Source organism: Palaemon carinicauda, chromosome 30 (genome assembly GCF_036898095.1).
Source record: "Palaemon carinicauda isolate YSFRI2023 chromosome 30, ASM3689809v2, whole genome shotgun sequence".
NCBI classification, from domain to species: Eukaryota; Metazoa; Arthropoda; class Malacostraca; order Decapoda; family Palaemonidae; genus Palaemon; species Palaemon carinicauda.
In genome coordinates this window covers 71,516,336-71,532,046 of record NC_090754.1, presented here as the reverse complement: position 1 = coordinate 71,532,046, position 15,711 = coordinate 71,516,336, and the positions used below count along the sequence as shown (strand labels likewise).

Sequence of the window (15,711 nt, the reverse complement as noted above, 5' to 3'; positions counted from 1 at the left end):
GCTGTTCCGGCCCGGTATCTTGGCATTCGTACCCGGTACCATGACAGCTCTGTCAAAGCGCCCTGGTCAACCGGTGGTACACCACGGGTCCCGTACCCCACGGATCTCCTCGAGCGGAGGTAGACCCATGACGGCTACCTCCGTCTCGGCGGCTCCACCCGTGATGGAGGCATCCGCTCCATCGAATCGGCTGGAAGAAGAAGACAGCCTTCCACATGGATCCATCCGTGCTCGTCGATGCACTCGACACGGGGGATCAGGTGGTTGACGGTCTGATGGACGCCGGAGGGTGTTCCGCTGACGAGGTGTCTTCGTATAGGAAGGTCCTAGCCCTTATTAGACACCATCACAGGCTAGACGAACCGAAGCCGTCGATGTAGCAGGCTTGGTTCTCAGGGTTGGGGAGGATGGTGGATAACCCCGTCCAACAGAAGCCATCCTTGACCCTCCCGTTGGCTTTGGATGTGAAACTGGGGATGTAGCACATAGACAGATATGTCGCAGGACATGTGAACTCTCTCAGAGCCCAAGGGTCCTTCAAGCTTCTCCTGGGACTAAGGACTCAGAAGGGGTTTTATGTTCCGGACGGGCGGCATTCTGGACCCCGCGCAGTGGAGGCGGCAATAGCTACTCTCAACCAAGGCAGTTCGGAAGACAGGACCCTTTGCCCCAGTGTGCTTCTCACCAGCGGAGGCTTCCATGATGGAAGATACGGCCCAAGATATAGTGAACGTGACCTTGTGGCTAGACTGGTGGGCATGCACGTTGGCTGGCTTCCAACTGTCTCATGACCTAACAGTGCCGGGAAACCACGCCCTGCTCCAGGAACTGATCCGCTCAGGGGGGAAGGCTATGAAATTCCTCACCTTTCAGTCCCTCACACAGACAGTGAACTGGGTGTTACGGAGGAAAGACATGGTGCTTAACAGGCTGGGCCATAAGCTCCCCGAACGCGAAGCAAAATGCCTGAGGAACTCGTCGGTGTGGGGTGACTCCGTCTTCCCCCTGAAAGCAGTTGAAGAGGCTATGGAGAGAGTATGCAAGCTCAAGGAGGCAGGGGAGCCCAGACTCCCTGCAGTGAGACGTCCCACTCATAGAAGGGTTGCGCCGGACGGACCCCACCCTTCTACGGCCCCGACAAGAAGAGATTCTCCTTCGTCGTCCTGGCAAAAATCCTCGCAGCCCTCCCTTAGAGGAAGTACTACCCCTCAGGCCTTCTTTAGGCCAAAATACTCCGGCTTCAGGAGAGGCCGTTCTAGCTGCGCCTCCAGAAGGAGGTAGGGAAAGAGGCCCCCTACTCCTGCCGAAGCTTCAGGTAGGGGGATGCCTCAAACGTTATTGGCAAGCATGGCGAGACAACGGGGCGGATCCGTGGTCCGTAACGGTCCTGAGGGAGGGATACAGGATTCCCTTCCAGACGGAACTGCCCCCTCTGATTCCCGATTAACGGGCAGAATGGCTGGCACCCAAGGACCCCTTGAAGAAGGCAGCACTACAAGAGGAGGTGTCAGCCATGCTGAACAAGGGAGTGCTAGAACCAATCAAGGACTCGTCCCCGGGGTTCTACAGCAGGCTCTTCCTGGTGGAGAAGGCGACAGGGGGTTGGAGACCGGTCATCGACCTCTCGGCTCTCAACAAGTTCATCAGCAAGACAGACTTCAAGATGGACACACCGAAGTCAGTGCTGGCAGCCTTGAGGAAAGGGGATTTCATGATGTCCCTGGACCTCAAGGATGCATATTTTCAGATCCCTCTCCACCCCTCCAGCAGGAAGTTCCTCAGAGTGAAGTGGGGTTCCCAATCTCTGCAATTCCGGACCCTATGCTTCGGCTTGTCGACAGCCCCGCAGGTGTTCACGAGGGTGTTCACCGCAGTGTCAGCCTGGGCCCACAAGCAGGGGATCAGGCTGATCCGCTACCTAAATGACTGGTTGCTTCTTTCAGCCTCAGAGGCAGTATTGAAGGAGCAAGTCGCGAAAGTGTTACGGTTCTGCAGGGACTTGGGGATCACCATCAACATGGAAAAGTCGCAGTTAGTTCCCTCCACTAGGATGACATACCTGGGGATGGTCCTGGATTCCAAGTTGGGGAAAGCATTCCACGCCGTAGAGAGGCTCGACAAACTGGATCAGGTACTTCATCCCTTCCTAACAGACGTACCAAGGAAAGCCAAGGACTGGCAGAGACTAGTGGGCCACCTGGTATCATTGGAGAAGTTAATGCCTCAGGGAAGGCTCAAACTAAGAACGGTTCAATGGAACCTGAAGGAACTCTGGTCTCTGGGAGAATCTCCGCACAAGATGGTCGACTTGTCACCGGGGACCAAGGAAATACTGCGGTGGTGGTCCGACAGGACGAACACCTTGAAAGGAATGCCATTCGCAACCGCCCCTCCAGAGATGTTGCTCTTCACAGACGCGTCAAAGGAGGGGTGGGGAGCCCATCTCCTCGAAGAAACAACAAAGGGAAAATGGTCCCCAGAGAAGAGGGCCTTGCACATAAACGTACTCGAGCTGTTAGCGGTCCAGAGAGCACTCATAAGGTTCGTTCATCTTCTTCGAGGAAACACGGTGGCTCTCATGTGCGACAACTCCACCATGGTAGCCTACGTGAAGAAACAAGGAAGACTCAAGTCAAGGGAGTTGTGAGACCTCACATCAAGGATCCTGGAATGGGCCGAGAGGGAGCACATCGGAGTAACGGCCAGATTCATTCTAGGGAAGAATAACGTCTTAGCCGACGGCCTCAGCAGGGTAGGTCAGATGGTAGGGTCAGAATGGTCTCTACACCCGAAGGTGGCCCAGGCAGTCCTCCACAAGTGGGTGTCGCCGGTGATAGACCTGTTTGCCACGAGGCTCAACGCCCAGCTCCCCGTATTCTGTTCTCCAGTTCCAGACCCAGCAGCAGTGTTCGAGGACGCCTTCCAGCACCCGTGGGACGGACTCGACGTGTACGCCTTCCCACCCTTCGGGACCCTCAGACAGAGTCAGACGGTCAAGGAACATGCAGATGACTTTGGTAGCGCCCTGGTGCCCGGAGAGAGAGTGGTTCTCAGACCTGAAGGAGTTAGCTATCCTCCCGCCGTGGCCGCTGCCAGACAGGGAAGACCTTCTCCGTCAGCCCCACTTCAGAAAGTTTCACGAAAACCCTTGGTCCCTCCGGCTACACGCGTGGAGGTTATCGAGTGTCTGTTGAGGAAGGAAGGATACTCGTCAAAGACCGCCGCGAGGATGACTTGTTATCTGAGGAAATCCTCAGTTATGGTCTACGAGGCGAAATGGGCCGCCACATTCGTAAAGTGGTGCGCCTCCCAGAACCTGAGATCGTTGGACGTATCTATACACAAGATCGCAGACTTCCTGGTCCACCTGAGGGACGACCTGGGCATTTCTATCCCAGCTATCAAGGGAGTTCAATCCGCACTGGGCCAAGTCTTTCTCCTCAAGGGACTCGACCTAGGGGCCTCTCAGCAAATCTCTATGCTCATCACGAGTTTTGAGCAATCATGTTCTCCCCGCTCCTCTAGAGTACCGCAATGGGACGTAGCCAGAGTTCTTAAGGTCCTATCTAAGCCACCCTTCGAACCGCTCAGGGATATTCATGATAAAGACCTTACCCTTAAAACGGTGTTCCTCCTAGCCTTGGCCTCCGCTAAACGAGTTAGCGAGCTCCACGGTTTGTCGTTCGAGGTCTCACACTCGAAGGGTTGGAAAGACCTGAGCTTCAAGTTTCTTCCGGACTTTGTGGCCAAGACTCAAAATCCTGCTGCCTTGGACCCTAGGTTCGAGGGTTTCTCAGTCCCAGCAATTCCACGTTCGGACAACCCCGAAGACTTGTCTTTGTGTCTGGTCAGAACGGTCAGAAAATATATTGAAAGGACAGCCAGGTTTCGGCCGGGGATCAAAAGCCTGTTTGTTTCCTCGGGCCCTGTGAAAAAAGCGGTGTCCAAGAACACCATCTCTTTCTGGCTGCGACAAGTCATAAAGAAGGCTTATGACAGTGACGGATCCACGGTGCCGGGAAAACCGCGCCTCCATGAGATTAGATGTCTCAGCACGTCCTTGGCCTTTGACAAGAACATGGCAGTTGGTCAGATTCTGAAAGCAGGTCCGTGGTCCAGACAGTCTACGTTTACGGCCCATTACCTGAAAGACTGTACAAGGAAGTCTCTGGACTCCTTCTCCATTGGGCCAGTCATTTCCGTGCTCCAACAGGTTTAAGGTTGAAGCCCCGGGGAAGCCCGAGGGAAGTAATTCCAAGCGACACAAGTTCCTCCTTACTCCCCCCTTTCCTTGCTTCCCCTCTGTTCCCTTTCCTTGTCCTCCGCCCATGTGAGAGTTGATCGTTGGAGACGCCCATGTCCGGATGATTTTAAATATTAAACTTAGCCGGTGAATATATAATAGCTGACGTCTCGGACGGCTCGACAGAAACCAAAAACTTGCGAGCGATCGCCATGACGGTTGCGGGTGTGACCACCAGCGCCGACTATCGGCCAGATACCGCATATCCTTGTAAACAGCTCCAGTTCTTCTCTGTCGGTCTTATCGACAAGTTGATTCCGCTCGCTGTTGACCTTGAGTTTTCGTCATTTTTGGTGAAGTACTTTATTTTGGTTGTTTTGAGCTTTCGCTGTGACGGGTGTTTTTCTCTTCAATTAAAACTCTTGAACCCTTTTTTGGCTAGTGTTTATTGTTGATGACTCTGGATTTGTTTTGGATTTTCTCTGATTGTTCAATATGGCTGACCCTTCTCCTATCCCTGGACCTAAATTTCGCAAATGTAATGCTAGGGATTGTAACAAACGTCTTCCCAAGGCCTCTCTCGACCCACATACCGTTTGTTCTAATTGCCGGGGTAAATCCTGCCAATTAGGAGATCGGTGTGATGAGTGCGTGGTCTTGTCGGAATTTGATAAATATTCTCGTAAGCTGGAGAGAGATAGGGTGAGGAGAAGCTCCTCTAGGTCGTTGGAATTTTCCTCCTCCCATGCCCCTGAACCTAATCCTTCCCCTGTAGTAGTTGTTCCTGAACCCTCTACTAGCACTCATGAACCGTCCATGCGGGATATGTTTCTTGCGATTCAAGCTTTAGGCGAGAAAGTTGAGTCCTTAGCATCGGACCGTAACCAACTCATGTCAGATGTGAAGTTATTGAAGTGTCAGTCAGATGTGAAGTTATTGAAGTGTCAGCGTGGCAAATCAGAAAATCGTAGTGATAAAGTGATAAGTGCGCAAAGTGTATTTAGTGTTGCGACCGAGGGTTCGTCTGTTCGTGCTTGTCGCTCCCCTAGTCCGAGACCTCTTTCAGGCTCCCCTGCACCAGGGAGAAGTAATGTCGTAGGACTTAAGGGGACGAAAGGCTTTAACCAACGTACAGACGTTCCCTCTTTGGTATCGGGCGTTTCTCGTCAAGATCGCCCTTACCATAAGACGAGCGAGGCTGTGTTCTCCTCGTCATCCGAAGGCTTTTCGCAAAAGAAACCTTGGCGCAAGGTTTCTAGACCCTTGAAGCGAAAGTCAGTCCCTTCAGGACAGGTCCAGCGTCCTGGCTGTAGCCATTGGGACAGCTCTGACCCTTTGCAGTCGTCGGAAGACTGTTCGCCTATTAAACGTAAGCGTAACACGGGGTCCGAGGGTCTCGGTAAAGGCAATGTTTTGCCAACACAGACGTTACCGTTGTCTCGACCCGTTCCGACTCCCGTTGATCCTAAATGGGTTGGCCTGCAGGACATGCAGACTAAGCTTGCCTCCCTTATGGAGGAGTATAACGTTGAGCAGGTTCACGATGATCCTTCGCTTTCGAATCGCCGTTACGCTGATCGAGACTCTGGCCGTCAGCTGCCCAAACGAGCTTTTACTTGTCCATTTGACGTTAGCACTTTGAAACGTGATGTCGGTAGTTTGTCACGTCAGTCACGTGACTTGGATCCTCCTTCGCTGCAGTCCCGTGTTGACTTTCAGCCGCTGCCGCAGTCTCGTGTTGACGTTCAGCCGCTGCCGCAGTCTCGTGTTGACGTTCAGGACGTTCGCCAACCAGCTCAGTTGCCTCGACTTGACGTTGAGCGTCAATCACCGCAGTCGAAGGTTGTTTTAACTGCTCAGTCTAGGCAGTCAATGCAGTTCCGACGTGACGTCGAGCGTCCATCAACTCCTGTTGTTGTTGTTGGTCAGTCACAAGGTTTTCAGTCCTTTCAGCAGCGGCGTGACGTCGCTTCCCCTACTGCTACAGCTGCTCCTTTGCTTGTTGACATTGCCTGTCAAGCATTGCCGCCGCGGCAGGTCTCTCCTTTTCATGAGACTCGACAATTGTCGGACGAGGTTCCTTCAGATGAGGAAGTTGCTTATCCTCCGCCTACTGATATTCCTTTGGGCATTTTGTCAGACGGAGAAGAGCCTAAAGCTGCTCAGCCCTCTATGGACTTTAAGCAAATCATGCTGATTTTTAAGGATCCTTTTCCGGACCATTTTGTAACTTCTGCTCCTCGTTCGCCTCCGTCAGAGTTTGCGCTAGGCCTAGCTGCTTCGAAGCCTTCGTTTACTAAGCTAGTGCTCTCTCGCTCTTCTAAGAGGGCTTTACGTTTGCTAGGCGACTGGTTGATCACCAGGAGGAGTTTGGGGAAGACAGCCTTTGCTTTCCCTCCTTTTAAACTAGCTTCTAGAGCGAGCGTCTGGTATGACACGGGAGAAGTTCTCGGCTTGGGAGTTCCTGCCTCTGCCCAGGGAGACTTCTCAAGCCTCGCAGACTCTCCCCGTCGCCTCACCATGAGACGCTCTAAAGTTTATTGGTCCTCCTCGGACCTTGACCATCTCCTTAAAGGGGTTTACAGGGCCTTCGAAGTTTTTAACTTCTTAGATTGGTCGCTAGGAGCCTTAAGCAGGAAGATCTCGTCGGCTGACCAGGATGTTTCCGTGCTTATTATGTCCTGCATGGACAAAGCCATCCGTGATGGCTCCAATGAGCTCGCCGCTACCTTTACGGCTGGAGTCCTGAAGAAGAGGGAGACTCTTTGCTCATTCCTTTCGGCAGGAGTAACTCCCTGTCAAAGGTCGGAGCTTCTCTTTGCCCCGTTGTCATCTGCCTTGTTTCCTCAGCAGTTGATCAAGGATATTGCGGCTTCTCTGGTGCAGAAGGATACCCACGACCTGATGGCTACGTCTGCTCGTAATGGTGCTCCTTCATCGTCTTATGTCGTAAGACCCAAGATCGATACCCCAGCGACGAGGTTTATCCCGCCCTTTCGTGGCAGAGCCCCCAGTAGGGGAGGCGCTCGTGCCGACAGTAAAAGAGGCAAGAGGAGAGGATCCAAGTCCTCCCGTGGCAGAGTCTGACTGCCCACATCCTCAGACAGCGGTAGGGGCCAGACTGAACAACTTCTGGCAGGCCTGGGAGAAGAGGGGTGCAGACCGAGAGTCTGTGTTGTTGCTCAAGGAGGGGTACAAAATACCTTTTGTACGCAGACCTCCTCTAGTAACAGTTCCTTTAGACCTCTCTCCCAGGTATCGAGAGGAGTCAAGGAGACAAGCTCTACATCAGCAGGTTTCTCAGTTGGTAGAGAAGGGAGCGGTGGTGAAAGTCTCGGACCTTCAATCACCGGGATTTTACAACCGTCTCTTCCTAGTCCCAAAGCATACAGGAGGTTGGAGGCCAGTGCTGGATGTCAGTGCGCTCAACGTTTTTGTTGTAAAAACAAAATTTACGATGGAGACCACGAAGTCCGTCCTAGCAGCGGTCAGAGAGGGAGACTGGATGGTCTCTCTCGACCTGCAGGATGCGTACTTCCACATTCCTATACACCCAGATTCTCAACCGTATCTGAGGTTTGTATACAGGAATGTGGTGTACCAGTTCCGAGCACTGTGCTTCGGCCTCAGCCCTGCTCCTCTTGTGTTTACGAGGCTCATGAGGAATGTGGCAAAATTCCTTCATTTATCAGGAATTCGAGCCTCCCTGTACCTGGACGACTGGCTTCTCAGAGCAAAGGAGTTGGGACTGTTGGTGAACTTAGCAAAGTCTCAACTGAATCCCATCCCAGACGATTCTCTATTTGGGGATGGAGATTCGGTCTAGTTTTTCGGGCTTTTCCGTCTGCCACTAGGATAGAGCAAGCCTTGCTCAAAGTCCGCCTCATGCTGAAAAAAGACCGTTGCTAGTGAGAAGTTGGATGAGCCTCCTAGGGACTCTGTCATCCCTGGAACAATTTATCTCACTAGGGAGACTTCACCTTCGCCCTCTCCAGTTCCATCTAGACTCCCATTGGAACAAGGGCAAGACTTTGGAAGCTGTGTCAATCCCGATCTCCGAGCCAGTAAAAACGTGCCTGAACTGGTGGGACAGCAACATAAGTCTGCGAGAGGGTCTGTCCCTGGCGGTCAAGAACCCAAACCACGTGTTGTTCTCAGACGCGTCGGATTTGGGTTGGGGAGCGGCTCTGGACAGTCTGGAATGTTCGGGTCTTTGGACGTCGGATCAGAGGAGCCTGCACATCAACTGCAAGGAGCTGTTGGCTGTTCACTTGGCCTTGACGAGTTTCGAGAATCTTCTACGAAACAAAGTGGTAGAAGTGAATTCGGACAACACCACAGCCTTGGCGTACATCTCCAAGCAAGGAGGCACTCACTCCCACACACTGTTCGTCATCGCAAGGGACCTCCTCATCTGGTCAAAAGATCGAGGCATCTCACTGTTTATTAGATTCATCCAGGGGGACTTGAACGTCTTGGCGGACTGTCTCAGTCGGAGAGGTCAGGTGATCCCCACAGAATGGACCCTCCACAAGGACGTGTGCAAGAGTCTTTGGATGACTTGGGGCCAACCCACCACAGACCTCTTTGCCACCTCGTTGACCAAAAGGCTCCCGACCTATTGCTCTCCAGTCCCAGATCCAGAGGCGGCCCACATAGAGGCTTTTCTGCTGGACTGGTCTCACCTGGACGCGTACGCATTCCCGCCGTTCAAGATCATTAACAAGGTACTGCAGAAGTTCGCCTCTCATGAAGGGACAAGGTTGACGTTGGTTGCTCCCCTCTGGCCCGCGAGAGAGTGGTTCACAGAGGTACTTCAATGGCTGGTAGACGTTCCAAGGAGTCTGCCTTTAAGGATGGATCTCTTACGGCAGCCCCTCGTAAGGAGTCTTCATCAAAGCCTCCCCGCGCTTTGTCTGACTGCCTTCAGACTATCGAAAGACTCTCAAGAGCTCGAGGATTTTCGAAGGAGGCAGCCAGAGCGATTGCGAGGGCTAGGAGAGCATCAACCATCAATCTGACACAGTCTGAGTTTGGACAACTTGTGTCAACTTGGGGTGTGGAATCCGGAAGGGGTGAAGCTTCAGCTCCAGAAGGAGCGGAAACCAGTTGCTCTTCGGCCAGTTATGAGTCACCAAAGCTACCGCTCCTTTGAAGGAGTGGAGTTTGGGTAATACTTTCATTAGAAGATTCACCGGACGGAATAGGTAGATCTTCTTCCGACAGTTCCAGTCCAGGGTTAATGCGTCTGTGGCATTAGCCTGAGGGTCCAGGTTGGGGGCTACATAGCAAGGGAGTTTGCGGTTGAGGTGCGTCACAAACAAGTCTACTTGGAGACCCGGAACTAGTCTGGAAATCCACTGGAAGGAATTCATGTCCAGAGACCATTCCGATTCCAGTGGTTTCGTCCTGGATAAGGTGTCCGCTATAACGTTCTGGACTCCTGCCAGGTGTGTGGCTGACACGAACCAGTTCCTTTCCTTTGCCAAGGTGAAAATCATTACCAGGATCTGATTCAGGTTGGGAGATTTTGATCTGCCTCTGTTTATGCAGTGAACCACCGCTGAGTTGTCTTGAGACTATCCTGACATGAGATGTCTTTGGGTGGGATAACTGTTTTAGGGTTAGAAAAACTGCCATGACTTCCAACACGTTTATTTGGAATGGCCTCATAGTGGGGGACCATGATCCCTGAAACATCTGTTGTTGGGAATAGCCCCCCCAGCCACTGAGAGACGCGTCTTGTGTGAATCGTCACTTGAGGGGGGAAATTGCAGAGGAACTGATTTGGATAGGTTCCCTGGTTTCGACCATGGCCGGAGTCTTTATTAGTATTGAGGGGATCGTTGAGATTTTGTCCCTAAGCCGAATTGTTGCTCTCTTCTTCCAAACTCGGTTGATGTCTTTGAGTTTGGCTTTTAGTAAGACGTCTGTTACTGAGGCGAATTGTAGTAAGCCGAGAACTCTTTCTAAGGCTCGTCTTGACACCTGTTTGTTCTGGGTGAACCGTTTTGTTTTTGAAGCTATCTCTTTGACCTTTTTAGGTGGAAGAGATAGTTTGTGCTCAGTGAGGTCCCAGTGAATGCCTAGCCAATCGAATTGACTTGTGGGTTGTAGACTTGATTTCTTTAAGTTGACCTGAAAGCCCAACTTGTGCAGGAACTGAACCACTTTGGCTGTAGCCTTGTGGCATTCCTGAACTGTTTGTGCCCAAATGAGCCAGTCGTCCAGGTAAGCTATCAGCGTAATTCCCTGGCTCCGGAGCTGTTCTAATACCGCCTCCCCCAACTTCGTGAATATCCTGGGGGCAATGTTGAGGCCGAATGGCATCACTTTGAATACGTAGGACTTCTTGCCTAGGCGGAAGCCTAGGTAGGGAGAGAAGTTCCTTGCCACTGGGACGTGATAATAGGCGTCGGTAAGATCGATAGAGGTGGTGAAGGGCCTACGGGGAAGTAAGGTCCGCACCTGAGAGACAGTCAGCATGCGGAACCTGTCGCAGAGAATGTAGGAATTCAGTTTGGACAGGTCCAGAACTACTCTTAAGGTTGTCGAATTCTTTTTCGGAACCGTGAACAGGCGTCCTTGAAATTTCAATTTCCGTATTCTCTTTATGGCTTTCTTCTTTAAGAGATCTTTCGTGTACTCTTCCAGAAGGGGAGTGAGTTTCTGAAAGAAGGTTACTGTTGGAGGTGGAGAACTTTGTGACCACTTCCAGCCCAGACCTTTGGAGACTATACTGTGGGCCCAAGGACTGAAGGTCCATTGGTCTTGAAACCTGTATAGTCTCCTTCCTACCTGATCTGTCTCACTGATTGGGGTTAAATTTTGCTTCCCTACCTCCCCGGGAACCTCTGGCTCTAGGTCCGCCTCGTTGACGGAACTGACCTCTCGCCCTGTTGCTTTCGGGCTGCCTAGGGTATCCTCGAAAGGATCCGGAGGCTTCAAAAGCTTGGTTGAATGCAGGGGAGGTCATCCATGTAGCCATGGAAGCAGGTTGGGCGCCTTGAGGAGCCGGAACAAACACGATCTGTTGAGGAGGGGTGGATATGGAGGTAGACGGGGCCGGAGTCTGTGAAACCGGAGATTGGTGATGTTGGCCATGACCAGGTTTATATGGAGAATAAAATCTCTGCTTCTTTTTATTGAATGTCTGCCTCATCACAGGTTCAAACTTACGTTTGTTAGAAAGGCCCCACCTGACTTGAAGGTTTTGGTTAGTCCTGGCAGCATCCTGGAGGACTTTATCCACTTCTTCCTGTGGGAAAAGAGATTTACCCCAACAGGAAGAGGTAATAAGCCTATTAGGCTCGTGCCTAATCGAAGCTTCCGCCAGAACATATTTCCTGCAGCTGGTCCTTGCGGTCCAGAAGTCATGCAGGTCTGACTGAAAAGTCTGCAGGAGACTCTTCGCCAGTACCCGAAAGACTGGTTCTTCGTTATACAGGGAGGCTATCAACTCCGAGGATGTAAGCGAGTTAAAGGATCTCGCTAGCCTATTCCTCGTCTCAAACTCCGCTTTCAGTAAGTGATCCGGGAGTTTGGGGGAGTCTCTCTGAAAAGAGGGAGAACGCACAGTCTGGATCCAATTTACCCACCGTGAAGGTGGTCGGAGCATCCCGCCAAAAGTTGCTTGGAGCTGGCATAAGGAGAGAGGTGGGGTCCGTCTCCTTAAGGGTTGGCATAGGGAGGCCGTCCTTAAGGGCTTGAACTGTTAACTCCGCTACTTTGTCAGTGAGAAGAGCAGGAACAGTCGAAGGCGAGGTAAAAATTGTGTACAAACCCTTATGAGGGGTCGATTTAGAGTTAATGCACCCCCATTCTGAAAGGGTATGAGCCCAGATAGCTTGGGCTTGCTCTTTTGGAAAAATTACAGTTTCTTTAGGCACCTTGTCCATCCTGACTAGAGCATGTTCCCTTAGTCGAACGAACCCGTTAAAGGGAAACTGGAGGTCGGGAGGGTAGAACGCCAGGTCCTCCAAAGGGCGGGTACCTAACCCCTCTAGAGTCAAGGTGCCATCCAGGTACGGAGCATGCCGAGCAAACCGCCAAGGGGCAGCTTAGAAATGTCAGGGCCTACGGGCGGAGCTGGGTGTGATCCAGAACGGAGAAGGCTAGTGACCATATCTTTAAGCTCCGTCATTCCAGCTGAGTGTTTCTCTAGCCTTGTGTCCACCAACTCAGAGTGCTTCTCTAGCCCTATGTTCACCATCTCTTGGACCATAGACACAAGAGTAGCCGGGTAGGGGTCAGGGTGACCAACCGGAGCCGATGTCTTGCCTTTAGCGGACTTACCCTTCAGTCCTTTAGAAGGATGAGGGGTTTTTGGCATTACTGGAATGTCGGCGGAGGTGGAAGGTCCGGGGACCGGGGATAAGGCTGGAGGCGTAATGGGTTTGCTCTTTGGCTTCTTTAAAGGCTTAACTTTGGGACGGACCGATAAGGATCCCTCCCAAGGCGAAGCTGAGGGCTTGTCAAAGCCCAGGAAGGAAGTGGAAGTACAAGGAGAAGAAAGGAAAGCGTCTGCCAGGTCCTCTACACCACTTACCTCTTCATCCATCGGCTCGAGGTGGATATCCAAAGCCGAGACGTTGCTTGAAAGTTGGTGTTCCTCCGAAGCGGGTAAGGCTGATCTAATCGTCTCGATGAGGGGTGTAGAGTCTTCGGTAGGTACGGCGGCCGACGGGGATCCTGGGAAAAGCCGGGAGGCCATGTCCCCGTCCAGCATGTAAGGGCAGCCTTGAGGGGCGTTTCTTCCGAACCCCGAAACCCAAGTCCGGAGGCTGGACTTGGCCACCTTGATGGAATCCTCGTCAGCCTGAAAGAGAAGGGTAGAGTTAGAAGTAGAAAGAAATGGTTGAAGTATCAGACTCAGGTTATGAAAAATTTATTACTCGTTCATGATCGAAGAATTCCCAAAACCAAAATAACAAGAATATAAACGGTAATATTGAGAAATCTTACCTCATCGTTGAGGAGGATGGATGAGAGCTCGAAGTAGAGCGAACAGGACTCTGGGAACCAGACCATTTAAGGGGTTTGGCCTGCTTCCCAGGCGAAAGAGATCGCGCAGTGCGCATGAGACCGGCAGACGTCGTGGCCCACCGGATCCGCAAACGTCGCCGAGCACCCCTTGGAGGCACAGCGGACTTTCTGTAAAATAAAAGAATATATAAGTACATCAACTCCCAAAAAGGTGCTAACTTAACCTAAAAGGTAAGAGAGAAAGTTGGCATGCATAGAGCTAAGACCAAGGGAGGAGTCTGTATCATGTGTGTTAGTAGGTTCGGGAAATTCATAAGGAACCGGAGCTCCTACGTAATTACTGTATGAACTATAATGAATTAGGCATAGTGATGTAAAGATGGAAAGCTCTGTAGAGCGCAGGAGTTCCAGGATGGGGAATTCACGAGGCACCGGATCCCTTAAGTAATTACTGTTGAACCATAATAAGTTAGGCATAGTGTCGTAAAAAATGATCTCTGGTAATGATCTCCGGTAGGTAACCTAGCGGAGTTTAAAAGGGAGGGGCGGAGAAATAACAAAGATTGTCGTGTGGAGGGGTCGTAGCCCCGGAGTCAAAGGTGCTGAAGGCCAACGAGGGGAGGGTTTCCCAGTCGAAGGGGAGCACCGGAGTAAATTAGGTAAGTAATGTGTTCCCAGCTCAAGTACGTTAACGAAAAACCATGGCGGAGCTCCGGGGTAAACGGGGTCCGGACCCAAGATGCCCTGGCCGGAGCGGGGTCGGGTGGGGCTATGAGGGAGAGGGGGAACAAGTTGGTGGCTCGAGAGCAGGCCAAGTGAAATAACCTAAATAGACTCTAACACGACAGGGCCTACGTAAAATAACAAAACACTAGCCTACTAGAAAGAGCAAAGTAACCTAACAAATGTATAATCTCAAGGGAGCGAGAGAGAGAGGGGGAGAAACCCTGATCTGTGAGGAAAATATTCCGAGACAGTAATGTAAAACTAAAAGCGGGAAACTCCAGCCTCTCTCACTCATAGGGTACCAAGCTCGATCTAGAATAAACACGAACCTTAAATGATAACACATGTAAAACATAGCTGTCCGTAGTAGTACATAGAATTCAAAATTAAAGTTAGCGAAGAATAGATGAAAGGGGCAATAAAAGATACTCTCTGACAAACGGAAGACTAGCATAGACATGACAATCAAGTCCAATGAACGTTAAGCACGAAGGCTAACCTCATAGCAAGTTAGAAGAGCCTACCTAAGGTAGGGAACTAAACTGTAATAAAACGCCGAACGCTATTCTTCGCTAACGTAAAAACACGGACTCGGAAGCGACTCAATAAGTACTTAAAAGTAAAAAAGGGGTTCTAAAACTAGGGCACAAGGCCAATTAATCTAACATAAGATTAATAACAGAACCTAGCATGACAAAATTACCCGAAGGCATGTAAACAAAGCGTGGTGATGAAGCGTAGAAGACGCTGTACGGCAACCAGCCGATCGCACTAAAACACACGCAAAACGTAATTAAGGCGTACAAGCCCCGGCAATAAATAATGCCAAAACAAACTATGGTACTTAACATTGGTGCAGGGGGAAGGAGAGCTTCAGCCATGGTGAAGTAATCCAAAAAACCGAGAAAAGGGGCACACTGAAAAACAAAGGTATCGTCGCGACACGAGTCCAAAAGAAGGATGAGTAGATGGCGCTCGAGTCGGGCGTCGGTGGAGTGTTTCGGGTTGGATTGGTTAGTGCCGCTGTAGCGGCTCATCCCTTATTAGCGAAGGAATTATCTAAATGGAAGACGACCTGTGAATGGTGGTTTTCACACGCCCTATCTTTATACACGACGCCCTAAGGGTGTTCGCGCGAGGGTAGTAACCTCTGCATTCCATGCTTTAACTTTCTCTGGTATATTTGGAAGTTATTTATATCAGAAAAGTGACAAGAAGGACCTCTTCACCGGGCGACACAGATCGACCCAGAAATTATATTTTTTTAAGTTTCTAATATTGAAATATTTTATCTAAATTATGAGTTGTCAGATAGTGAAATCATTGCCTAGGAAAGCTAGCTTCTGTGTTTAGAAAGATAGTTTTGAAACAATGGTGTTTACTTTTATAGAAGAAAGCATGTCTAATTGATTTGATTATTTCAAATATATTTTGGAATATACAGTACTTTACATGCACTGTATTGTACTGTTCTTTAAAAGGAATTTGGCTTGTGACATAGATATTGTATGTTATTCTTTCATATATTGCATTTTGTTTTATGAATTTTCAAATTTTTTCACTAATGAATACTGTACTGAAGAATTTTAATTTATTTAATTCTTACCTTCTGAAAAATATCTTACAGGATAGAGAAATTCATTCAAGATGATGAGGGCAGTTCTTGTACGACAGTTTGGGGGTATCGATCAAATGAAAGTAGCTACTGATGTAACCATACCAACCCTGGGTGATAAGCAGGTATTGTTGATGTTGCT

At 50.5% G+C, this 15,711-nt stretch overlaps 1 protein-coding gene across 4 annotated transcripts in view; it reads left to right on the top strand.

Annotated features, from left to right (window-relative positions):
• The window catches only part of LOC137623272 (quinone oxidoreductase-like), a 129,950-nt gene that overhangs the window by 11,232 nt on the left and 103,007 nt on the right, over positions 1–15,711 (top strand). For all 4 annotated transcript variants that reach the window (XM_068354041.1, XM_068354042.1, XM_068354040.1 and 1 more), the window contains exon 2: positions 15,582–15,694. In XM_068354041.1, the coding sequence (XP_068210142.1) occupies positions 15,602–15,694 (93 nt within the window). In that variant the 5' untranslated portion in view covers positions 15,582–15,601. The remainder of the gene's footprint in view (positions 1–15,581; positions 15,695–15,711) is intronic.